This window comes from Thamnophis elegans, chromosome 2 (assembly GCF_009769535.1).
Source record: "Thamnophis elegans isolate rThaEle1 chromosome 2, rThaEle1.pri, whole genome shotgun sequence".
Taxonomy (NCBI): Eukaryota; Metazoa; Chordata; class Lepidosauria; order Squamata; family Colubridae; genus Thamnophis; species Thamnophis elegans.
Genome location: NC_045542.1, coordinates 109,894,270 through 109,921,917, shown reverse-complemented (window position 1 = coordinate 109,921,917; position 27,648 = coordinate 109,894,270). Strand labels below are relative to the sequence as shown.

The following is a 27,648-nucleotide window of genomic DNA, read 5'->3' as shown; positions in this document are numbered from 1 at the left end:
ACCAAGCAATGTGAGCGCCTTTCCCCTCCAGCTTCCGTGGCTTGGCATCTTCAGGATACCGCTAGGTCGGTGAGCAGTGCTCTGCCTGGCCAGGGGGGGTGTCCAAGGGGCTTATTTTCAGGGGTGGGCTTATATTTTTGCCCACACGAAAAATGAGCAAGGCATTAGGTCTCAGGACAGGTCATATTTTCTGGGAAACATGGTAGCTGACTTAATTTTTTTATTTTTAAAATTATTGTTATTGAAATTTTAGTAATAGTAATTGCTACTTGTACTAGTAAATAGTAACCATGAAAGTAGTAATAAAATACTATATGAACTAAACTCAAAAAAAATAATAATAAAGAAAGAGAAAGTAGAATGTTCAAGAAAAGAGGGGAAAAGGAAAAAAGAAGGAGGAAAATATAAGGAAAAACAGCAATATTTAAAGAAGTAATTTTCAATCTTCAACACAAACAAATTTAGTAATTCCTCACCCCCTCCCCTATAGGGTAACATTCAAGTTTCTTTTCTTTCTGTAACTTATCCCTTATCAATACACAAATAATAAATCATTAACATTTCAGTCCTGGTGCTAGAAAAAATTCTGTAAAAATTCCCAGATTTCTATAGAAATGTGTCTTAATTTAATTTTGGTCAAACAAACCAATTGTATATTCCTTCTTTTTGATTCTAGCAATCTACAAGAAATCTAGGATTTGATCTGTCTTCACATTTTTTATACATTTCTCCCAGGCTTCTTTAATGCTTTATCAAACCTCTTTTATAAATCCAGCAAGGTGTCATTATCCGGGTCATTCCCTTGGTTTATCATTTTTATTTCCATTACAGTTCCCTTTTAACTGTCATATCTATTTTATAATCCACAATTATTTTATTTTCCTATATTTCAACAATATAGGGTGTTTCAGCTCTTTATCTTAGAGATATTCTAAGATATTCTCTTTCACAATAGTTATTTCTTTTTTAACATCTTTTGGACACACATAAAAATAAACTTCAGTACTGACTTTGTAGCTGCTAGTTTTCTGGCTCCATTCTTTGAATATCTCCTGAAGTATTTCAAGTGTTACATCATTTTCTGTCATTTTTCCCAATACTGACCAAAGACAAAAGACAAGCCTGTCTTAATCCAAACTTTATTATCTTTTTATAAATAACTCAGGGTGCCAAATATACATAATGCTGCTTCTTTTTCCTATTTTCCCCACAAAAACAATCCTGAGAGGAGAGTCGGCTGACAGAATGACTGGCCCAAAGTTACTCGGTTGGCTTTCAAAGCTAAGGCAGTAATAGATCTCACAATTTCCTGGCACCTTAAGCACTAGACCAGATTGGCTTTCTTTTTTTTCTTTTTTTTTCCTTTTAGGCCGTGAATCTTAAATCTCCTTTAGTATCCAGTTTCTGAAATCATAAAATCTTGGATTTCTGTTATGACTTAAAATAGATTAAACAATTTATTTCCCACAAAGGTGCTCTTTATTTATATAATTATATCTAACTTCCTATAGAAAAAAATTCTAATATTACAAATTTGTCTGTACCCTTAACTTTATTGGATTAAGGTATTATTTAGCTTTTTGATATTTATTTCACTTTCTTTAAACTCTTAGGTTTATAGCTAAGTTTTCTTTTATTCTGGAATGAAGGCAAATTTACCATGTGACTTCGCAAGCTTGTAATTTTGAAGATCTTTATTAACCTTAAGATGGTTAATTAGTTAATTAGAAATTGTGATTAGCATGCCAAGTGTCCATAAAAAGATTTTTTTGCAATTGAGAGTAGAGTGGTTTTCCTTTGTCTTCCAATGCTTAAACCCATGGAAAAGTTTCCTTTTGAGGAACAGCTGTCCAGAGTTCCATGGGACAAATCTACTCACTGATCTTTTGTTGTGTCTACTCATTCAGAGATGTGCTAACTTGCCATTTGTCACCTGGAAGTCTGGCTTTTAAAAAAAAAGTTTATTTAAAATAAATAGTTAATCTATCTGTAGCCAAATACATTATCCTTACCTCACTGTTAAACAACATGGTGGTGAATGTGTGGATAATTCCATAGCCATAGTGTCTGTAAACTGTTTCTTCTATGCTAATATCAGTACATACCTATTCCAGATTATTTGTTTATGTGAGCAGTGTGTTAATGCAATTTATAGTAGAAATATTATCAATGTTTGTTATCGAGGTTCAGTACAGTAATTAATGCTGCCATTAAACTATACAGCTGCAAATGGGTATTCAACAGTAGTAGTTATCAAATATTGTTCATTTTTGCATTCCATAAACTATGCTTCTAACTATAACTATCTGTACATGTTGCAGAAAGAAATACACATTAAATTAAGTAATCAGAGGACCAAGAAATATTTTATGAAGTTATCTGTCTTTCATAATGAATCATGATCTCTGTGCCAAATAGATCTAGATAGGACTTTGTTAATATCATACAATATATTATCATTGAAATGGCCAAAGAAATAGAGAATAAGAAAAGGGTGCCTTTTTTGGTCTAAACTTTTTAAAAATCATGTCAATAGAAATTAGCACTTTTATTTCAACATTCCAGTATTTTATACTGATGTGACAGTTTTCTGGAAATAACAGAATAGAAACAAGCTTGAGGGCTGCAGAGTAGTCATTTCTGTGGAGTCCTTAGTGCTGACTGGGCTTGGTCATTTTCTTGCAAAAGTTTCATTACCAAAGTAAATAATATCATAAACAACATCTACATACTATTCAAAAGAGACAATCAAAAAGCTAGAAGACTTTCTCACCAGCAATCAATGCCCTAATGAGCAGAGATTAACATCAAGATTAATATTAAACCAACAATCAAAAAGCAAATAATATTCCAATTAAGGAACTACCAACTCAGACAAACAAGCTCAGCTGGTAGTTGGTAGTTTACCCAGTTGGCTGAGGAAACAACAGCCCAATATAGGAACCACCAAGACCATTCCCACCAACAGTGGCAGGGAAAGTCACTTGTATATATAAAATGAGAGCAAACCCCATTGTATATCAGCACTGACATTCCTTATCTAGTTTGGTAATTAGACATTTGCAAGAAAACAATCAAGCTCAGAGAGTACTAAGAACCCTGCTTGTTCACCCTGATTTACAAATTTTCTATCATACGGTACCTATTTCTGTTTTATATCATTTCTGGGACAGGATCAAATAATATTTATTGGATCCTAAATAATAACTACTTTTAAAAGGAGTCAGTTGAAAGCAGGCTTTGTCTCCATATTTTCTTCAGGTTTTTGCAAAGACTCAGATTACTAGACAAGATGCACCATTAGTCTTAAATAAAAGGGTTTTTATCCTCTTACATTTGATTGCTGTAGATTCACAGTCAATAATTAAATGTGAATGGAACACCTAATTTGCCTATTTCTGTTTAATAATGGAAATGTTACCATATCAATAAGCTTTCTGCCTGTTTTTTCATTGCAAAAATGGCTGTTTGTAGTATGATATAAAGAAATCCAGGCTTTAATTGGCATAATGGTAATCTTAGCAGCCAGGACCTCCTTTGTGGTTGATATTCCAGACAAATGTATTTATTTATTAAATTTCTATGCCACCCATCTCCTGTACAAGGTGACTCATAGTATCCCAATGAGATACTATCTTTGGTTTGGGGTTATATGAAAGATAATATAATGAAAGTCAAAGATGGCACATGTATTAATCAGCAATAATCACAATCACTTTTCCAGGCGTTGATGATGGTGAAGATATTCCACGAGAGATGCTCATCGGGATTTATGAGAGAATCCGAAAACGGGAACTCAAGACCAATGAAGATCATGTATCACAGGTCCAAAAGGTTGAAAAGCTTATAGTAGGAAAAAAGCCAGTAAGTTTCTTTTATGGATAATATTATGCATAAAGTTAGATTGGATTTTCTCAGAATGTTGCCAGAATATTTCAGGACAATGAGAATCTTCTAAAAAAACCCCATGATATGTTTATAATCATAAAGTAAAAAATGAAAGAAAAATGAATAACCTTGTACTAATAGTGTATTACAGTACTTTTACACATAGCAGGATTTGGATTTCATGCTTTTGAAAGAATGGTTGGGCCTGAATGGAACAACTAAAAGTCCAGCTTTATAAAAAAAGAGCAAGAGTAAACCGTAGAACTGTGAGCTTCTTTCTCCTCTGGCTTGCCTTTGATGGATGCTTTCACTTTGACTTCAGATTTGATTGATTGTTGATAAAGTGCTGTCAAGTTGGTGTCATTTCTTATTAACGAGATAGAGAGATTTTTTCCTAGGATTATCCTACTGTATCCTGGCCTTTTAAATCTTAGTTAAATTTCCCCCAGTTAATCTAAATGGTGATTTGAAATCTACAACAAACCATAGTTAACATTAACTAGCCTTTTTCTGGTTTCTGAAGATGTTATGTCAAGTTACAATTATTCTAAAATATTATATTGTTGCATTTCCTGTGCATGGGAACAGGGAAAAAGATTAGAGAGGAATTTGCTGAGGGAAGCACATAGTGAGAGTCCTGGTTTCTCTTTGAAAACCTACCTGGCAAAATGAAAGGAATGGTTCTTTTTCATTACATTCATTGAAATTCAAAATGCAGCACCAATGTAAAAAGTATGTCCCCCAGTCCTAGAAAAATGGTCTAGCCCAAGGGTCATCATTATGGCAGCATCACATGACATATTGGGACTTTTTCCCCCTTCACTAAACTGAGCATGGGCATGGCCAGTATGTTTGGTCTAGCCTGTCTTCAGAGAAATTCTGGATGATATAGCCGGTGCTTCTGTTGAAGCATTTTGGAATTAATCATATCAGGAAAGATAAATAATACAAATGTATATGTTTGAAATGGTTACAACTGTATTCTGCTATTTTAATTAAGTCTGCTGACTTAATTGTCCATAGAGCTTAAATGACTATACCAGCTGGCATCAAGGAAGTGATCTTTCAGAATAAAAGAATAATAGAATAACAGAGTTGGAAGGGACCTTGGAGGTTTTCTAGTCAAACCTATAGTAAACTCTATAGCAGGGAACCCTGTATCATTTCAGACAAGTGATTATCCAATCTCTTCTAAAAACCTCCAGTGTTGGAGCAACCATAACTTCTAGAGACAAGTCTGATTAATTGTTCTAACTATAAGGAAATTTCTCCTTAGTTCTAGTTGATCTTTTCCTTGATTAGTTTCCACCCATTGCTTCTTGTCATGCTTTTGGGTGCTTTGGAGAATAGTTTGACTCCCTCTTCTTTGTGGCAACCCCTGAGATATTGGAATACTGCTATCATGTCTCCCATAGTCCTTCTTTTCATTAAACCAGTCAAACCCAATTCCTGCAACAGTTTTTCACATGTTTTAGCCTTTAGTCCCCTAATCCTTCTTTGCACTCTTTCTAGAAACTTCCTGCATGCAAATCCATGGTATATATTTTGCTTTGAGAGTGTATAATTGGTTTTCTGCAATAACAGCTTCTCCTCTGAGTTGGATGCTCTCTCAATTAACTCTTTGAGTTTTCTTTTTGAAGTTCCACTATACAATAGTTTTAGGTCTTCTACATATAGGAAACTCAAGCAATAAAAATTATTTCTACCTCATTAAATAAACTTTACCTGAGCAACTCAAAGATACTAATAACAAAAAAAAAATTCCCCTGTGTTTTTGGAACAGAAGGAAGCTGAAAGAAATGTCCATGTTTGTCTATTTTTGGTATATCTCAGATAAACAACAAGGTGGTCCCCAAGCTTGGCAACTGTAAGACTTGTGGACTTCAATTCCCAGAGTTCTCCAGCCAACCACAAGTCTTAAAGTTTGAAAACCTCTGATTCTGTCAATATGCTATTGCCATAATACTAAAAATGTCACTTCAAAAGCAAAAATGTTATAATTCAAGTTTTCAATTATTTCATATTTCTAACAGTGTTTTGGTGATTTGTACAATCTCTACAATCAATATTATAGAAGTGGTTATTTTGCAAACATTTGATCATAATAAGACTGAAATATTTGCTTGATAAGGTACAATATTGTGTTTTTCTGAAGTTTAATTATATTTTTCTGTCTTTTACCATAGATTGGATCTCTACATCATGGGCTTGGTTGTGTAAGTGTTTGTTTTCATTTTTATATATTCAATAGGCAGATCTTACCATAATTTTAGAAAATTGCCCTTTATAAACTTGAATATTATATACTTATTTGGTACAGTATTCTAGTTAGTACATAGAAAAAACTGAATCACTAATCTAATAAAATATTTCTGTTATACAAATGGAGTTGATTAGTGCTTTCTATGTAGGATTCAAAGGGAAAGGGAAAAATAAATTACAAGTTATTTGCAAAGGGCAGCCTTATAAATTTCAGGGAAATCGGTTATAATATGTTGCATTTCTGTTTCTGATTTATAGGTTCTGTCTCTCCCACATCGGCGACTTGTTTGTTACTGTAGGCTTTTTGAAGTCCCAGATCCAAATAAACCTCAGAAGCTTGGATTACACCAGCGAGAAATATTTTTATTTAATGATCTCCTTGTGGTATGTGCTACATAATTTATATTATTTTATTATAAGGCAGAACCATTATTAAGCAAGAAAGCTTTCTGTAGCCCTGGTGGATAAGGTACAAATGTACAACTAAATTGGATCTCAGAGTTCCTGTCTATAATCTAGCAGACCAGAGCTGCATACATCCAGCCATACATATACATATACATATACATATACATATACATATACATATACATATACATATACATATACATACATATACATATATATATATATGTGTGTGTGTGTGTGTGTGTGTGTTTTATTTGTGCTGATAAATAAATAAATAAAAAACACAAAATATAACAAAGGCAACAGTAAAAATATTGGGTTTCTGTCGTGATGGACTCTTGTGACGAGCCGATAGACAGATGATGGAAGCAGTTAGCTTCCTCCCATAATTAGGGCTTACCAGAGGTTGTAAAAAATCTAATATATATATATATATATATATATATATATATATATATATATATATATATATATATATATATATATATATATACATACATACATACATACATACATACATACATACATACATACATACATACATACTTAAAGTCACAACCCCTGGTATGCCCAAGTATGGGAGGAAGGTCACACTTCCACTCTCTGTCATTAGGCTCGTCACAAGAGACCATCCAGACAGAAACCCAATATTTTTTACTGTTGCCTTTTTTGTTACATTTGTTATATTTATGCTGATAAAGTCTCCCTTTATTTATTTATCAGCATAAATATAACATATATATATATATATATATATATATATATATATATATATATATATATATATATATATATATATATATATATATATATATATATATATAAAAATAAATAAATAAATAAAACCTTCACAGTAGGCTGCTTGGTGGAAATCTTCACAGTAGGCTGCTTGGTGGACTGGACTCAATCCTTCCCCTCTAAAGTAATTGCTTGTCAATACATTTTACCTATTAAATGGAGGGACAAGAAAGGAGCTTCCCCTGATTCAGGCGTCCTGTGGGTAAAGATAACACTGCCTGAAAAAAATCTGTTCACAGAGGCAGGCAGCTACCTTGGTGATCCCTGGCTAACACGTGCCATACCCTAAATAAATAACCTATTAAAAGCAATATGTATATTACTGAGTTAACCTTGTTCTCACACACTTAACATGATGCACATTCATGAATGGTACAAGAGCATTAATCTCCCACAAAAAGGAATGAATTGAGTATTCTGGGTTTAATTAATTATATTTTGCTTTCTTATGAGAGAAAATGGTATAAATTGGTACATATCAGGATTCTTAAATGCTCCATTCTTTTATTAAAGTTTTACTACTATTTGAAACAATATTAAACATGCAGGAGTAATAGGATCATAGAATTTTTTGCCATTTAAAATGGCATCATTCTATGCATTCTTAGTGGCATTGTAACTCTTGTTATTGCTCAAGACTTGCCTAACCAGCTGTATTCTAAAAAGAGTATCTTTTCCAACTCTTTCCTTGATTATATAAGTATGGCATTAAGACAGAATTAATATTTAGAATGCTTGTTGATGTGCAGTACCCAAATGTGATCTATATTATTTAAGATATGTATTACAAAGTAAATCTAGAAGTCTCATACTTTAGTTATATAATATTGTTCTTTATTTTTATTGATTTGTCTGTTAATATTTTTAGGTCACTAAAATTTTTCAAAAGAAGAAAAATTCTGTCACATATAGTTTTCGACAGTCCTTTACCCTCTATGGAATGCAAGTTCTCCTTTTTGAGAATCAGTGTAAGTCTATTTATCTGATTTGAAAATTCATTGTAAATCATTTTAAGAATGAATATATCTTTTAGTTAGATGGCCATAAGTAAAACATGAATGGAAACTATAGTAAAGCAGAAGTAACAAAAGGTATAGAGAAAATACTGTATATGTATTTTTATAAGGGATCTTAGCTCATAATGGAAATGATTCATATATATATTGAAAATGTGATAAATGTAACATCTTTATCTCACTATGGAAATAAATTAATTGACTGCTCGGGCTTCCAAAATTAACATTTGGAATTTATACAGTAATCCATAATATCTTTTCCAAATGCTAAATCATAGCACAGTTAGAAAAAATACATACACTGTAGGCTATGCTTAAATGGTATTTAAACTTAAAAACTATTTTAACAGAGAAGCATTATTGAACAAACTAAGTTTATTAAGTGATTTGGATTATACTTAATGCAGAAAGAATGAATTTGAAACAATAATCCTGAACACTGTTAAAATGTATTGTTATTTGATCCATTCTAAAGCAGAGTCATTTATATTGTCCAGAATATAGCATTATAGCCAGTGGTGGGTTTCAAATCCCAGTTGGAATGGGTCCGGTGATGTCCTCATGGATGTGTGCAGTGCGCACATGCATTTTAGCGCTTCTGCGACACTCAAGCTGCATACAGAGCCGTTCAGAAGCCTAAAAACACAAGTAAAGAGCTCGGGCGGGCAGGTGGACCCTCCGGAGCACAGTACCGGAACAGTATCTTTTTTTATTGTATTTTATTGTCACTTATAGGCCGCCCTTTTCCCTGAGGGGACTCAGGGCAGCTTACAACTCATGGGAAGGGGGTGCAAGACAAAACGTAAAATAATATGTGAATACAAATAATAATAGCAATAAAACACAACATTCATTCAACATTCGGGTGGGGTGTATGAAAATCTTATCCCCAGGCCTGACGGGATCTGGTATCTGGTACTCCGGGCTGGCTCCGGTATGCCTGCACCAGGGTGTACTGTCTGCAACTCACCACTGATTATAGCAGAATTTAGCAATTCAGTGAAAGATTTGAAGTTAGATTTTAATGACACATTTTCCTTTGGTTGCCTCTCTGATAAAGCCATAATAATAAGAACAAAATAACCTGTTTTGCATACATGCTAATGAGATATGTAGTGCCAAAACAAGACAGTTATTAACTGTACAAATTAATAAGGTTTCCCATCTCCTGTAATCTGGGTATCTAAGATACTTAGCATAAACTGCCATAGCGCTCTCTCTATCTATCTATATTCTCCATCTCTCTCTTTCTATTTTTTTCTTTTTAAGAATAGGCTTGTCTGCAAATATCACATGAACATTTTAGCTATAAATTTGATTGGTAATTTTTTATAGCTATTGTTCTAGAAACTTGCAAAATTCACAACAGTAATTTAGATCTGTTTATTTTCAAATATATTTTCGTTTCATTCAAAAACTTTCAGCTCCCAAATAATTATGCATGTCTGTTCCTTTTGTTTAGGATTTAGGTTTTTTTTAAATCATATTACAATTACATTTTATTGCATACAATTCTACATTGATTGATTGATTGATTGATTGATGATCCATCAAAGCATTGTGGATGCTTAGTAATCAATAGTTTTTCTGCATGATGATCAAAATTCATATGCTTTTCAATTGATTCACATTTATGACAGTGGCAGTGCCTTGGGGTCTTTTGATTCTGCAACCTTCTGTCAAGCAATTGGGGAAGCCATTGTTTATTTAACAACCTTGTTACTAACTCAATAATTGCAACAATTCACTTAGCAACTGTGGCAAGAAAGATTGTAAAATGGGACAAAACTCACTTAACAATAGTTTTGCTTAGTGACAAAAATTTTAGGCCAATTGTGGTTGTAAGTCGAGGACTACCTATATCTATTTCAAGGCCTTAATGGCTGCTGTACCAAGTGGTAGTCTGTAGCACTTCGTAATTCCTTTACTGTTGATGTTTGATCCTAAAAGGCAGAAACTAGCCACAATTATTTTTACACACACACACACGCACACACACACACACACACACACACACACACACAGACACACACACACACACACAGACACACACACACACACAGTGTTTAAAAGTCCGACCCAAAAAGCAGATTCCACAGAAAATGTATTATAAATTATATTCAATGTTTAAATAAAACATATTGTGATTGATCTTTAGGGCTTGACTTTCGATACAGACTGCTTATAATGGATTTATAGGCAGATAACCATAAATGCAAAATAGAAGATATGATCACATGACCATGGGGGTGGGGCTGCCGCCATAGTTGCTCTGGAACTGGGACATAAGTAACTCTGGGGTGGTCTGTTGTAACTTCGCTCAGTGACTGGTCATTAAGCAAAGACTACTTGTAAATGGCATTGTGAATGCAAGTAATTGGTGTTTAAATAATGTTTCGCATTGTAAAACATCGAGAAACCAAAGGACTTAACAATTGATTAGTCCATCCATGCCAAAGCCATGTCTTCAAGTTCCTAGGTAGAGCACATTTTGCTTGGTGGATTAGATAATTTTCTTGTGACCATTCAATGTCTCCTGAATATATTAGTTTTGGATACCATCACTGCGCAGACATTGCTTGTAGTTCCATCTGCCTGTACCCCAAGGGCAGGACATCCTTATGCTGATTTTCCTAAAGACTTTCTAAGTTAACATTCTGAAAATATGAAAACATTATTGAAAGCATTGGAAAATTTGCTAAAATTATGATCTCCAGTAGCTGAACAATAAATACCTAGTGTCAGAAATGGTGATTTAGTTTGTTTGTTAGAAATGTACAGTACAGTGTATGAAGATCTCTGAAGATCTTCTTCAGAAAAGAAGAGGAAAAAAGAGTATTAAGAGTGCAGTAAGAGAAATCTTTGATTTATTGAAATATTTTTATACATGGAGCTATGGAGAAATAATGAAATGAAATTAATACAAATGGGGTACTTTTTTTTTTTTTTGGCTATCTCTTAGATTATCCAAATGGCATACGACTGACATCAGCTGTTCCAGGAGCAGATATCAAAGTTTTAATAAATTTCAATGCTCCAAATCCCCAGGACAGAAAGAAATTTACAGATGATTTGAGGGAATCTGTTGCAGAAGTACAAGAAATGGAAAAACACAGAATAGAGTGTAAGTACAAAGGTAGATACATACATACTATAATTAATTGTGTATTTCATGAAACACTCCTTTCAAGTGCTTTGCACAACTCTAATAGAAATACATTACACACACACACACACACACACACACATGCATATATTATATAAAGCTCTACATCCCACAAAGCTTGAATATTTGCAAAACCATTTATCTAGAGTTGTGCATCCCTGTCCAGAAAGTTATGTTAGGATTAGTATGCTTAGGCTCTATCTATTAAAAATATCATTTTGTATGACCCAGAAGGCATGACTTCTGTGTTGTGCTGCTGCTATAAGAAATAGCCTTCTCTCTGAGGCTGAAGAGACCCAACACTGCAGGCCTTAAAGAAAGCCATGAAGACTCAACTGTTTCAATACGTGGTGAGTCTTTACGTCTGCCAGCCATTGACTTTGAATTATGAAGGCTCCTTGGTTTTCTCTAAGTTTGGTTGTTTCATTGCCCACAGTAGGTAACTTCATCAATAAACGTCTGCAAGAAAACAACCAAGCTCAGAGACCACCAAGGACCCCTCATTTCAACCCTGAGCTACAAGTATTCTTCTTTATTGGTACAGTACTATGAGTTGTGTTTTGTAAATAGTTGTAGTGCTACCTACCCAAGTACGCGTGTTTGAAATGGAAAATGACATTTTAAGCACATAGAATATTCCTCTACATTAAACTGAGTGAGGATTTCTTTCACCATACAGAAATCCTGTCATGTATAACACAATTGATAAATTGCAGTGCAGTATTTGTACAAGTTTTAAAATTGTTTCTTTTTCAATTGTATTTATTTATTAGATTTATATTTGCCTTCCTTTCAGGAAGAAATGGTAGCTAGTATAGTAGTCTCTTTCCCAACTCCTCCCCAGCGGTAAATTGGACTGAGAAAGAGCAATGGGACCAATGCAGCTCCAATGCATTACATAAATTGTTACATATGTACATAATCATACATAAGTATCACAAAATGAAGACACAAAATGAAAGGTATAATTGACAGATGAACACTAAACATGTCCATGATGTGGGGGGGGGGGGAGATAGTTGACAGGCAGACGGACCATTTTTATTTTGGCGGAATTATAGAATCTATATTGAGTGATGGCAATAGCACAGAATTTAGAAGTTCCACTTGCTTGTGTGGCCAAAATAATGCACTTCTTAATTACTGGAATACATTGCACAGAAGGTTTTGATTCATCATAGAACTCTCTTTTACATTTTTTCAGCTGAATTAGAAAAGCAGAAAGGTGTAGTGCGACCAAACATGTCTCAGTGCTCTAGCCTGAAAAAAGAGTCTGGCAATGGAACGTTGAACCGGGCCTGCCTGGATGACAGCTATGCCACGGGGGAAGGCCTCAAAAGGAGCGCTCTTAGCAGCTCCCTTAGAGATCTTTCTGAAGCCGGTAAGCTTGGCATTTCTTCTCTCTTAATTTTGGCAGAGTAAAAGAATTTGTCTGTTACACGTGAAAGTATAGAAATCAATCTGGAAAAATTATGTACTAATTTTTTCTATTTTTCCTTTACATTTGAAAATATTAGATTGCTACAAGTGGTCTTTGTATACATACTTTTAAAGAGGAACAAGAGGAAATGTATATTTTATATTGCAATCATTAAATATTAATACATTTTGCAAGGAAAAATTAGTTTTGCTTTTTATCTTTGTTTTCTTCTGATTATTAGTGCCATTAGAAAAAAAAATCCACCCAAATCACTGTGTACTGGCTGCTGCTTATGCTTTTTGTGGTTGTTTGTATCCATGTAGAATACTGATGAATGAAATTGAGTGAAGCCCTGCTAAATTCTATAGAAAAATACAGATCAGACATACCTGTGTGATTGATGCTACTTAATTGTATTGGCTCAGAAAACAGATTCTAGATTGTGCCAAATGTGGCTTATGTATATATTGTACTGCTATTTACCTATATGATGGTGGGGAACCATCATGGCAAAGTAGTTACTCCAGTTTTGCATTACTGCTTTGTGACTCAAAGTGGATTGTGATAGCAGTTAGCATATATTGAAATATATATATGTTACATACCCGGTTTTGGATTATATACATTTTCTATGTATGCAGGAATGAGATAACCTCTATCATTATGTTTGGAAATCAGTGGTATATTTTGCATGTCAAGCAGGACATTTCAGCCATGCGTTCATAATATTAGACACATAAATGATTCCTACTGTTGCTACTAGTATTGCTCTGCATTTTAACATCATGCACATCATCCTAAATTAAATATATCAGTTATAAATACTTGATTTAATTAATATTTTTCCCATTTCTTATTTTCATTACTATATAAAGTAACATGCAGCTCTCTTTTAAATATTGGATGTTCATTTTACTGATGTTCTGGATTTAATGTACAATGAAAGGGATGCAATCAATATTCTGTCCAATAATCTTAAGTATGCAGTATGAATCATTACATGCAAACATTTATTTGCTCATCAGAATATACGCATACGTATTTTTTATCTTTACAGGTTATATTCTGTTTCATAGTTTTTTATTCCCTTTAAACAACTTAGAGGGCAATTCAGTGACCTTTAAATTTATTAGTTTCACTGAAAGAGATTTACTAAGTCTTTTAAAGGTACTTGTATGATTTGGATGAAATCTCAGTAATTGTTAGTAGTTTCATGTAAGAATGGTTTCATGTTTTGCTTTCGCTTTTCACATGTGAATGGCAGCATTCATTTTTAGAAACAGGAATTTTACTGTTCTACTGATTATCTGAGAGGATTATGAATAAATATATTTCATCTAATAAGGAGCTTTTCATTTTCTTATTTCAGACACTATCATGTAGATAGTTTCATCCTGCCTCTTTACAATAAACAAGATGAATTTTTAATGATCACAAAATAGTTAATATGCCTAGAGCATGTGCCATTTGCTGGCATAGGCAATACTCACAGTTGTTCTCCAAAGTCAAACATGGCTATCAGGATGAAGGGCTTAAGTGATGCCCATATTAACATTTGCTAAACTTTAATATTTTTCAATTTAATATTATAGAACTTTTATGTTTGGACTTGTGCAGTGCAGTTAATTTGAAAACAAATGGAATCAATTGTGGGTGCTAAACATAGATTATTTCAGTTGTTATCAAAGAAGATAATCAGGTCTTTTCTGTAATAATAAAATGGCTTTTGTAGTTACAGGAATGAGTTCAAGCATAAAAATCATTAGGCAATTTCATTGTTGCTGTTTTGAAACAAATTGTGATGTAGATAGGTAAATGATTAAAAGCTTAAGATCAGTTTCATTCCTGCAACCTTAATGGAGAAGGTATGAAAAACATCCAAGACAAAGGATTTTTGTATATAGAGATTTTAGAGAAAACTTGTCAAAAATTATTCCCAAATGTTATGTGTGAGCTCACCATATTTGATAATGCTAGGGATTTCATTCCTAGCCCTACTCTAGGAAGCCACATGTGGCCTCCCATTCATTTTCTGAGTTTAATCTGTTTACCCCATCCCATCTCCAACAGTGGCATGGTCTTCCTTTCTTCCCAGCATCTTGTTTGCAAGCTTTATCTTCAAGAAAGCTTGAAGGGTTTCTTTTAGTGGATAGGAATTGTGAATATAAAGACAGACAAATATCACAATTTCTTCTTCTTGGGTCCCCTCAGTGCTAAAGAGGTTCGCCATCACTACCTAGGGAAAGTCACATGGTTAAGTCAGGTGAGAAAGTCTTCTGGAGTGTGAGTCAAAAGCTAGAAGCTCTGATTGTCTGAATCAGAGGAGTGTCAGTCTTGCAAAGTAGTCCAGATGAGGAGAACATCCAGGAATACCAGCTCTATCTTTGTATATTGCAAAGTACCCCTCCTATCCCAAAACTAGGGAGGGTCCCTTATGAGTCACTTTTGCCACTCCTCTTCCTTTGGACTCAAATTTCATTTATCAGATGACTAGGCTGAGACTCTTCCTCCTGTCTCCCAAGATCATTCCCATATATACTATTACAAGTTCTCACTCTCAGAGAATAGGAGATTGCCATCACATGCTTCTTCCATTGTATGAGCTGTGGCTTCTAGCAGCAGCCTGAGTGCTGGGAAACTCAGAAGAGGCAACAGCAGCTCCAGTAATAACTTCAAGGGGAAGATAGCAATGAAGCCATAATAAGGCTTCCAGGGCTGGAGTTCGATTTTCCAAATCAACAAATGGGAACTACTGCTATTTAATGTTTATTTTAGGGAATTATAGTAGCATGCTACTATATATACTATATATACTATATAGTAACTGTATCATATTTCAACTTCTCAACATGTAGGGTGTTCTGGTGTATTTAAATCCAAATGTTTTGAGCACTTAAGTTAGGTATTCTGAGTATTCTCCAGTAAACACGGCCCCTAAACCCCATTATAATGTATGGAAGTGGGTATATAAAATCAATAATGTATTGATTGTTTGTTTTTTAGGCTGAGAAAAAAATATATGATATATGCAAAGTGCATCATTTCAGTTGTCATATTCCTTGATAGCATGTGATGTATTTTGGAGCAAGTAGTTACTAACATTGACATCAACTAGAGTTAGGGGTATTAATTTTCCTATAATATCCAGTTTAAGTATCTTTTTTAAATCTAGAAAAAGGAAATAGAAACACTGGATCACAGAAGGTAACGACTTCTACAAGAGAATTAGATATACACAGACACACAGACACACACACACACCAATCTTAAATTTAAATGCAGAAATTACTACAGCATATTTGACAGATGATCATCTAATGTCTTTTTTGGAGCCCTCCAGTTGTTTAAAGACCCCTAATTATCAGTTTCTGCAGTTGATTTATTGTAATAATAGGATTATTATAGGATATATTTGTATGCCATGAAAATTGTTTGACTCATAGTAATTGCTAAATTGCTAATAAAATTATGATTAGTTTCATTTTGTTTTATTTAGGGTAACTCCCCAAAATATTTATGAAATAAACTTTATGTACAAGAAAACTTAAAACTATTGAATATGTATGGAATATGTTAATTTTTCTGAAATCTCCACTTTACCAAAATCTTGCTTTGTTGAGTGAGATGGAAGGCATATCATTTAATATATAAATAAATAATTTTAACAATATCAAGATGGCTTTTTCAACAACACATTACGTAGACTGTTTATATGATGAGTTTTGGGATTGCATGTCACAATAAAAATGTAAGATTTTTAAAATAGAAATTAGAAATAAATTGTTTCACCTAGGAGTTGGATTTGATAGTAAGAGTACCCTTTATGAAACTGTGGAGGTATATCACACAGAATCATCTGATCTTCTGCTTTCTATTGCGTAATATGTTTAATGTTTTATTTGTTCTTTGCCAATCACATTAACTGTTTCTGAGGCTTCTCAGGACAAAGGAATAATGAGAATTCCTTTTGGTTTTCCATCATAGTATAGGCTTTTTGCATATTATAGTAATATCCCCAATATCATAAATATATTTTTAGATTACAAACATCATATCTCTCCTTTCTGACATCATTTTTTCTTGCTTGTACTTGTGACCCAGAACATCACTATCCATGCAAAAGAGGGAAAACCTGAAGTGACCATGTAGTTTGCTGAATTGCCCAAAGGAAACATTAGAGAGGGAATAAAAAACCCTAATGATAACTGCATAAAGAAAAGAATACAATTCCTTAATGTTTGCCAATGTTGGCAACAATAAAATGATTTCAACTGCCAGAATTCTAAGGAAATTGGAAAAGGACCTCTATGGGAGATACTGTAGATCAGTGGTTCCCAGCGTGGGCCCATAACCCACAGGGGGACAAATTGATTTTTAATGGGAGCAATTTGAACCTTGTTTAAACCAAGTTAATGGCCTTTTAGGCTTCTTCTGTGTGAGTAGAATTCACTTTTTGAGTAAAGTACGAATTATATGTCGGGATCAGAATTTTAGAGATGCTTTGGTGGGGCATGGCCAAGTGGTTGGGAACCACTGCTGTAGATACTAAAAGGATAACATGTTTGCTTTGCGTCAGTCATTTTCTGATTGATACTAAGAAGTTATTTTAAAATATCTTCAACAACAGACATTGTTTAAAAATAAAGGAATAAATCAAAGAATTCATGGAACTGGGATTGAGAACAGTTTTTACAGACATCCTCATAAAACTTGCAAATCCTAACCACCTCCAAATATCTCAGTGAGGAGTGAGCAGGGCTAGTGGCACAAAATGCTGAATATCAATTGGAAGTGAGGTTGAACCATAGAAAAAAGTGACTAAAAATCCTGGCTTCTATTTTGCAACATTTTATTCCACATTCTCAGTTGAATCTCATTAGTAGATCAGTAGAGTTAATAAAGACTTGAAAAATCTTTGCGCAACTTACACTGAGATTACAACTATTGATTTTTAATACATGAGTGATCTCTGTGAGATTAATCACCTTTTCCATTGTCATATTTTCATCACACCTTTATATTGTTTACCACATTGGTTATCATATAAAAACTGAATCATTAATAGAAACTGGAACAGACCATCTTAAAATATTCCTGAACTAATATAGAAGCATTAATTTGGACTGATATTTTTTATCCTAAACAATATCCTTCAAAATCCTATTGTTTAAAAAATAATAATCCTAAAATGTATGAAAGTTCATTCAGTTATATTGTAAACTGCCAAGTCTCTGCATCAGTGAGTTGGGTGGCATAAAATTTTAATAAATAAACTGATTTAGGACACGTAACTTCATTCAGATTTTTATCACATAGTACTAACTTTAGCACTTGTATGCTCTATAAAATAGTCTTACAGTAACCATAATTCTAAAATGGAGATTTTCAAGGGAAACATGCCTTTCAAACATGCTTGTTTGAAAGAAACCCAACTTGACAAATATTTTAACAGGGTTATGCAAATTCTTTGAAAGAGATGCTTTGTAACATGTGATTGTGCCTAAAAAGCATGATTCCTAGATAAAGGCAACTGTATCTTTTTCACATGCCTGCTTCTTCCCTTTACTTATTACTTCAGTTCCCAGAAAGAGAAATAACTGTTTTAATTATTGAAGAAGAAATTTTCATTGTACACGTTGTCATGTGATATAAAGCACTTTTTTGAAATGCTTTGCACATTTGTAAGTAAAAATATGATGACGAATACCAGACTGTCCTTGTTTTTTTTAAAAAAATAGAAAACACATTACACAGAATAATATGGAATAGCTTATTAATGTGGAAAGTAACATTTGAGTGACAGATTTTTATTTTAAACGAATATTTTAAACTGGCTAATGATAAATTATATTCACCATATTTATATAATATTTTGTTTTATTTTTACCTTGAAATAATAAAGGGTGTTGCATGACATCTCAGAACTTAGCATCTTACACTTTTTTTCTGTTGAAACTTTTCTTTATCATTGAACTAGCATAAACTCACTGCATCAATTTCATTCTTGTGGAATTCAGTCTGACTTTTTAAAAGTAAGAAGTGGAATGCTTCTTTCTTGTCCCTTTGAGCTTGACTTTCTGTGTTTTGTTAACTACTACATATAGAAGCAGATATTATACCTCCATCTTTACATTATTGTTTGGCTGCTAGACAATAACCATTCTAATGCTCAGAATTATGATAAAGTCATTAATTGCCCTTATTCCCTTTTATTCTGTCTTTGTTCACATTTAATAAGGCGGGACTTCTTAAGACAGCAAGTATCTTTTCTCTTGAAGGCAAAACATGAAATGTCGAATATTTCTATCTGAACAACACTTTGGGGCTGTTATTAATTTCCATGCTGTTTCCACAGTTGGCACATTCCCAAATCTAATATTTAACTTGGATCTTCTTTCTCCTTTTAATTTAAATTTAGACCCATTCTGAGTCATTGAGAGTTGGATGGCATGCAAGTTGAATAAACTATTATTATTATCGCATAATGTTACATTTCATATAAACTAAATTTACCATAGAAGTGTCCTAGACTCTGTGTTTTTCCAAGGGTGAATGGGTTACCATATGTTAGGAATAGGCACCCAACAAATCTTTAGTGTTAAGTATCTGATCTGAGCACCCATCTTAAAAAAAACATTGTAAATCCATGTAAATGTATAAGCATTGCACAGTGAACAAACAAATCTTGAACATAACATTGGATTAATTAATTTTGTATGCAAAATTAAATTTAGTTTCCTTTGTCCTGATTGTATGATATTATATTATCATCTTTCATTTAATTGTCATGTAATAGTAGCAAATCTATAAGTCAAAATGCAATCATCATACTTGAAGTTCTTGAGTATGACTAAAAACATTTAAATAGATTTTAAGAAATTCATAACCATTATTTTTTAAAAAAATTAAATCCTATCCAGTATGGCCATTTTATATAAACATTTTACAGGATAACACACACATTGACAATTGTTCATATGTATAATTATATATTATATATTAAGATGCCCAAACATAGATTTCCACAAAAATACATATAAGATACCGTATCTTTCAGAGTATAAGACACACCTTTCCCTCTCCCCAAAAAAGAGCTTAGAAATGTTGGTGCATCTTATACACCGAACACAGCCATTTTTTGGCCTCCTGAAGCCCCGCCCCTTCACCCCATTTTTGCTTCAGCAGGGCTGGGGGAAGGCAAAAATACCTGGTTTTGTGAAAAACATCCCATTTTCTGCCCGCCTTTTGCAAAAATGGGGGTGTTTTTGCCTTCCCCAAGCCCTGCTGAAGCCTGCAGAGTGCTCCTGGAGACTGGTCTGTTTTTTGCAAAAATGGGGGGAAGGGGTGGGGCTTCAGGAGGCCAAAAAATGGCTGTATTCGGGAGGACAAAAACTTTTTTTCTTACTTACCTCCTTGAAATCTTGGTGCGTCTTACAGTCCGAAAAATACGATAAATTTATAATGAAACTAGTCACTTTAACTTCTAATTTTTCCATTATAAATCATGATCTATGTTCAGACTTTCTCATATTTAAAGCAGGTATCATTGAAATCCATGGAACATAACATTATTGATGATTAAATTAGGTACCATTGCTTCCAGTAGGCTTATACTAAGTCTACTGGTGTATTCAACCACATTAAAATAGAAATTTCCTCATCGATTTCCAGGCAATATAAATTACATTCTTACCTGAGCATGAGGCCCACTGAAAAATAGACAAATTGCTTTTCAGTCAGTGTGCATAAAGTTTAATTTTAACTGTGTAGTTCTATAACAATTCCTGGGATATCACAACATGCAAAATTAATCTTCAGGCTGCCAGAAAAAAGTCCTGCAATGCATTAGGGAAAGTGGCTATTGATTCCCCAGGTCTTGTCTTGGTCTCTAATCTATGGTATTGCATGTCCTGGGCAGGCAAGCGTGGGCGTCGCAGCAGTGCAGGATCGCTAGACAGCAATATGGAAGTAAGTAGGAAGTTACTGATGTCTAGCTGGATGTGATGTGCATTTCAAACCTTTATTTTATATACATATTTTGCTCTTTTTTTCTTCTAACATACAACCTGCCTGCCTCAAATAAAATGCATGCCAAGGCTTTATAGTTTTAGCCTTTAAAAACCAACACTACTTCTGGTCTGTTTAGATCATGCATCATTATTTTGTTTCAGCTGCTGTTCTCCCCTTCTGTTCCTGCAAGCATGACTAAATAAATATGATGTGCCCTTTTGCCACTGTCACTGTGTAAAGGCCCGATGATTCTTTGTTACACAGTGCACTTATTGTGCTGTTTGTTATTTAACGCAAAGTATTGAATTCATGCTTAGTCATTCACATTGCTTACTTTCTGGTTAAATTGTGAAATGTATGCAGTCGTGACATCATGGAATTGCAAAGATAGGGCATGGGAAAAGAAAACATATAAAACAGGTGAATTCAATGTGGATTTCATGAGATTTCATTCATCTTCAAACCATTTATATACTGTTCATGTCTTTGAATTCAGCCTGCAGATTTGTGTGTGTGTATGTATGTGTGTGTGTATGTCTGTGTGTGTATGTGTGTATGTATGTTAAAACTGAACAGAGTGCAGTCCACATATAGCACACAAAGCATCGGCAGTTAATTGTTTGTAAAGAAAACAAAAGCATCCAGAGACTAACAAGAAAGTTGGATAGTTAAAAGATAAATAGTTAAAAATACTAAGCAGCACATCAGCCTGCAAAAATATAGAAGCAATTCATTTGCAAGAAAATATTTATTTTCTACATTTCAAAGAGGAACAGGCTATTTTAATAATAATTCTATTGAAAAAATTACCATGAAATCTGACAACTAATAGTGTGTAACTGCCTTCAGGTTAATTCAACATAAATGTATATATTTTTGTCCTTGAAGAGAAAAATAAATAACATGACTATATTTTTAGTAGGGTAAAGAATGTAAAGCAAAATCAAAGATTTTGTGGTAACTGAATACTTTTTATTATTTAATAATTTCAGGCTTCTTTTATTTTAAGAAAGCCACCAGTATTTGTTAATGGATTATACTTAGTATTTCCCACGTACAACTTGAAAAAGAAATTGGCAGAAAAAGAAAGAGATTTCTCCTGCAGTTCATAAAGCTATTTCTCTATATGAGCTTTTAAAGAAAACATGATGGTCACTGTGAACTTTTTCTTTTACACATATTTTTAAGATTTTTTTTAATTTTTATTTTCTATTAATTTCTTTTTAGGGGTCCATCATTAGCAGTCCTCATATGCGCCGAAGAGCTACATCAACCCGAGAGTGTCCATCTCGCCCTCACCAGACTATGCCTAATTCTTCCTCACTACTAGGGTCCTTATTTGGTAGTAAGCGAGGAAAGCCTTCCCAAGGCCATTTAGCATCCGGCCCACCACCTCAGCACCCTCCCATAATGTCCCACCCTCAGCACTCTCAACATCCTCCTGCCATGCACCACCCGGGTCCGGCTGAAGGGCAGACCCAGGCACAAGTGCACAGCCATCACTCTCAGTACTGCCATATGCAGAACCCACCTCCTTATCACCATCACCATCACTATCATCCGCCCCAGCACATCCAGCATCCGCACCAGTACCATCATGGGCCGCACTCGCAGCATGTAGCTCATGCCCAGCATTCATACCTGCCACATTCCCACGCCCCGTATTCCCACGCTCCCCACCCTCCCTTGCCACCTTCTCATTTGGCACATCCTTCCCATGCTTCCCATCACCATGCACAGCCAGTAGCCCCTTCTACTTCAGCCAGCACGAAGCCCAAGCATAGCGGCATCAGCACAATAGTCTAGAAGCCAGCCAGCCACCTAGCCACAGCTGTAGCTCTAGGCCTAGATGTAAAGGCACTTACAGGAAACAGACGCAGCCTATAATTCTGGTTATTTTTTTAATTTATTTTAAAAGATCCGAACCAGAAACAACTTAATTGACTCCTTTGCCTTAAGGATTCAATGGATCAATGCATATTAACCTCACAGTGCTGGTCTTACAGTTCGGTGGTGACCTTTTCCCTCCTTTTTCTCTAGTAGCCTTGAAAATATGCTGCTTGCTGAAAATGTTAAACTACCTTTTTTCATCCGCATGACCATTTTTAACAAGTAATGAAAACATAACTTACTCAAAATAAAAAGAAAACTATGAAATAAAATTAATGTGGCATTCTTGCTCTTTAATTTACAATGGGCAAAAAAAGTAGACCTCATATGGTTGATGAAAATACGTAAGTAAACTCTATGTAATATAAATATATAAATATAGACATATAGATATATATAATATATATATATATACAGAAAGAGAGAGAGACAGACAGAGAGACAGACACTGTATAGATAACATTTATGCTTAGAAAAAGCTTTTTCAGTCCACAAAGCTAGCAATATATACTTTTCCATAATTTCCCTTACTGATAAAGGGCAGTAAAATAGATGAGTAGCAAATGGAAGTGTAGACCAAAAAAAGAACAAATTCCAGGCATTTCAGTACTCATTGAAAGTTCTCTGGACTTGAGAAAATAAAATCTTTAAGCAATCTTTGCGAAATGTGCCAAATAACATAGCATATAACTGTTGCAATCAAATATGCTTTGTACTATTAGTATAATAATATACTTATTCAGTATTATAACTGCTCTGCTATTTCAGGTAAGCAAACTAGTTAAGATGCAGTAACTATACAGTAGCAACACGAGACAACCTTTACTATAGGTTTTCTCTACATTTTGGTTCCTCCAATTCTTAGACACTTTAAAGGCTGTGATAACTGTGAACTTACATAGTTTACATTTCTTTTGTGTTTGTGTATGTTTTAATAAATACACATGAAGATTTACATAGAAGGTATTTACCTACGCTGCATGAACATTCATCTCAGACCCTGAAATAACCAACATCCATTCTTTTCGGCCGCATTGCCTCTTTACCATTTAATACTCAGTTTTTATCAATGAAAACTTCAGACTTTTTTTCCACATGAAAGCAATCAGAAACTTGAAAGTTTATTTTAGTATTGAGTATAGATTTTTATAACTGTAATTCCATGTAGCCATGTGCTGGCAGCAGGATTTTTCTCACCATTTTTCTCATCACATTTGTTAGTTTTATCCAGCACTCAGCAGGCTGAGTCTATGCTCGAACTGTCATAGTCCAGTTAGTCCAAGACATCTTGTAAAATCCAACTGTGCTGTTGTTGCTTATGTGTTGTACTGAGTCGTTTGCAAGACCATATATTTCTTTGTAAACCTAAATCCTATTTTTTTTAAAAAAATAAAATCATACATGGAGCATACTTTGTAGTTTCAGCATTTTGAGCCACCTCAATCACGACTTTACATCTAAAAGGCAGAAACAAAAGGAACCGCAGAGCTGCACCAGCAGAATTCTGAATGTTGATTTAAAAGAAGAGGAGGAAAAATGTTCCCGTGAAAGATGGGTAAAAACCAAACAAAAACTGATTATTGCTTCTGAAAGAAGTCATAACGTGTGAAACAACTTCCCTATACTGGTGATTCCTGATCTCCAGTTTTCTTCCCTCACTTTCTAATATATGGATTATATGGAGTACCAGCAAAAATAAGATCAATAGTTTTGTTAACTTTCATTCACCAGAAACAACCACTTAACAGAGTCTGATGTTTAAATTTGAAAATTATTTCTTATGCAATATACAATACTTTTCCTGTCCTTGGTTTCCCCTCCATCTAATTTAACTTCATAGGAAATTTTAATAAAAATAATGTTATCATCCAAGCTGTCCTAGATTGTGCAGATTACCTAAGAGGGAACATCACAACCCAAGAATCTCTTCACATTTAAATTTGGGTTTTCTTCTTATAAGGAATAATACAACTGTATGCATGTCATCTAATGTTAGTAGTATTGAGGCTACACTCTCCATAACGTATATTTGCAAAGTATTTCAGTGTTACTGTTGATATTAGTTGAAGTAAAGTGTTAACATATTTAAATATGTAAGCTTTTCTTCAAACCTTTGTACCAATAGTAGAGTTGAATTGTAACTTATAAGTTGTTCCAGAAAAGATAAGATAGGACATTTTTTCCCTTTGTATTGGTCATTGTATAATCTGCATATATCAAACTCAAAGCAATGGGCTGGATAGTCATTATTTTACATTTCAAGCATTAATATCTGTATTATCTATTGCATATTTTAAAAATGCTATCCATCTTTTATACTCATTGTTTTGATATTCCAGGAAAATCAAAGATTTTAGGTTTATAGATTCATATGCATTTAGTTAGAAACAAGTTTTATATTTTATAATTATACAGAAAAAGTAATCATCACAAATTTTGATGATTAGCAAATATAAAAAAAATAATCAATAAACCCATTCAATTAATATGTTATTGCAGAAAAATCCAGTGTTATTGCCATTTAGACAAAACATCCAAGGAAGCGAATTGCCTTTAGTTATACAAGTAAAAAAGAAAAATACTTTTCCATGTTTTGGAAAATGAAAGTAATCATTATTACAATTTATATGCTACTGAAGAAAATAGAATTAATTTTTTAAAAGAGATTGGAAAGTTTTAATTATGTTTTCCTTATTGATTACGAAGCAGTATAAAGCACTACTGAACTACATCTCTTTCTCTCGGTGAAAACTAAGAAAAATGGACCTTGTAAAAATATCTTTTCTGGGACAACCATCCATTATATATTTCTTTTAATTAAGAATGAAATGTAAATCAATGTAAAGAAAACCAAAGTTATTCTATTATAATGTAAATGTCTTGTATTGCTAAAAGTCTTACAGCATAACTTGTAGGATGATTTTCCCATCAAGCACTGCATGCAGCTAAACCTCGTTTCTTGATTTTTAAATGAGCTGAAAAGCAGCAGCTACTTAACAATGACACTTTACATGTTGACATGCTGTTTCATATACAGCTGTGCATTTTCTGCAATTAAGCATGAGTTTCGCTGTTTCCATTGTAAAATACCATCACACCTTGCCTGCAAAAAAAGTGTGTACATAGTTCAAAGAAAAAATGACCAATCATAAGATACAATTTTGAAGGAGGGAAAAAGGGAGTGGAAACAGGACCAAGTAGGAAGAATAATTAATTCTCTAAATTGTATATAGTGTGTAAATTAGTATTAATATAAGTCTGCAGTCACTTTTCAGGTTACACACAGTACCTGTCTCTGCTAGGAACTAAATCCCAGCTTGAATAGTATTAAACTGTTAGAATTAGATTGAATGCAGACTGTTAAAAGACTTCAAGAAACATCATGCTCATGAGAAGCTTCTGTAAAGGGATATTCAAGAGATTTTGTAACTGTTGGAAAAGGAGTGCTTTCATTTTAATATGCATTTGTTTGTAAGTAGTATCAGACTTTATTGTTGTTAAACTATAACTGTGATTATGTGGGAAATCAAATAAATCACTTTGAACTCACCAAGTTTCTCATTCTTTGTAGAACATATATTTTTTCATATTAATTGAATAAAATTATTAATGCCACTTTAATTCTTGGACATCTCATTTTGCATTGTTTTAAGAATTACATTCAAAATTAGGAAAGAGATTACTTGCATTTATTCATTCATTTTGGATAATGGATTCAGTAATGTACAGTACATGGTATTATTGTTTATCATCACGCAATCTCACTATAGATCCTCTGCTTCACATCAACTACTGTTCCCTTATATAAGGAATATTAATAATGTTGATGTTAATATTAATGATATAAGAAACATAAAAAAGAAACTGCAGGCTTTGTCTTGGCTGCTCAAGAGCCAGCTAGTTCAACTAATGAATAGAATTGAAAAAGATTTGCCAGATTTGAAAAATCATCAAATGATTCAAAGTGCAGAGTGTGTGAATAAGCAGAAGAAACAATAGGTAATACACTTAGCTCATGCAAGATCACACAAACTTGACTATAAATGACATAACAAGGTTGCCAAAATGATTCAATGGAGCAGTATTACTGGAACATGTATCAATAATATCCCAAAGGTGCTTTATCAGGAGATAACTGGACTTCGTTTTTTCTTTTGAAGTTTTGTTTCTCATCCAAAGGGAATGGAATTATCTGCCCCTTTTATCTACATTTTCAAATAATTTCCTATTCCTTCCTGTACACAAATTAATACTGTAAGACTTATTTTATCGTCATTATTTTTCCAAGGTATTACAAAGCACATATCTTATTGGAGGTCAGATACAAACAACGCAAGTGGGGACAATCACTGACTCAAAGGTATTGAGCCTTGTTAAGAAAATCACAGGAAATAAATTAAAGTTTTTGCTTGGGCAGCATATTTATTAAAACAGTATTATTCATTCCAGTATCTGAGTAACTATAGAATGTTTTACATCTTATGAACTCCATAAAGAAATTGTGTTGCATTTACAGAGGCTTTTTTTAAAAATATATATCTGAATTTCAATTTCTATTCACTATTGTAAAGATAGACTGATAAACTGGTGTTCTATTGCACCTCAATGGAGAGAAGTGGGAAACAAAAAAGTAAATTAGAAAATAGTCTCTAGAAAAGGCATAAATTCTGAAGAAAGGGAGAACAGTCAATGAACCTGAATTCTTCCCCTTTACTTGTGTTTTGCTTCCATTTTGAAAGGTACTTCTAAACAATTGCAGAATTTATTATGAAAAGTTATTTATTATGAAA

At 33.5% G+C, this 27,648-nt stretch overlaps 1 protein-coding gene across 1 annotated transcript in view; it reads left to right on the top strand.

Annotated features, from left to right (window-relative positions):
- IQSEC1 (IQ motif and Sec7 domain ArfGEF 1) overlaps positions 1 to 26,407 on the top strand; it is a 327,515-nt gene extending 301,108 nt beyond the window's left edge. The window contains 8 exon segments of the mRNA XM_032212302.1: positions 3,725 to 3,864; positions 6,075 to 6,104; positions 6,409 to 6,534; positions 8,225 to 8,324; positions 11,335 to 11,496; positions 12,743 to 12,919; positions 20,877 to 20,926; positions 22,196 to 26,407. Coding sequence (XP_032068193.1) covers positions 3,725 to 3,864; positions 6,075 to 6,104; positions 6,409 to 6,534; positions 8,225 to 8,324; positions 11,335 to 11,496; positions 12,743 to 12,919; positions 20,877 to 20,926; positions 22,196 to 22,774 — 1,364 coding nt within the window. The 3' untranslated portion in view covers positions 22,775 to 26,407.
- Positions 26,408 to 27,648: the final 1,241 nt, after the last annotated feature.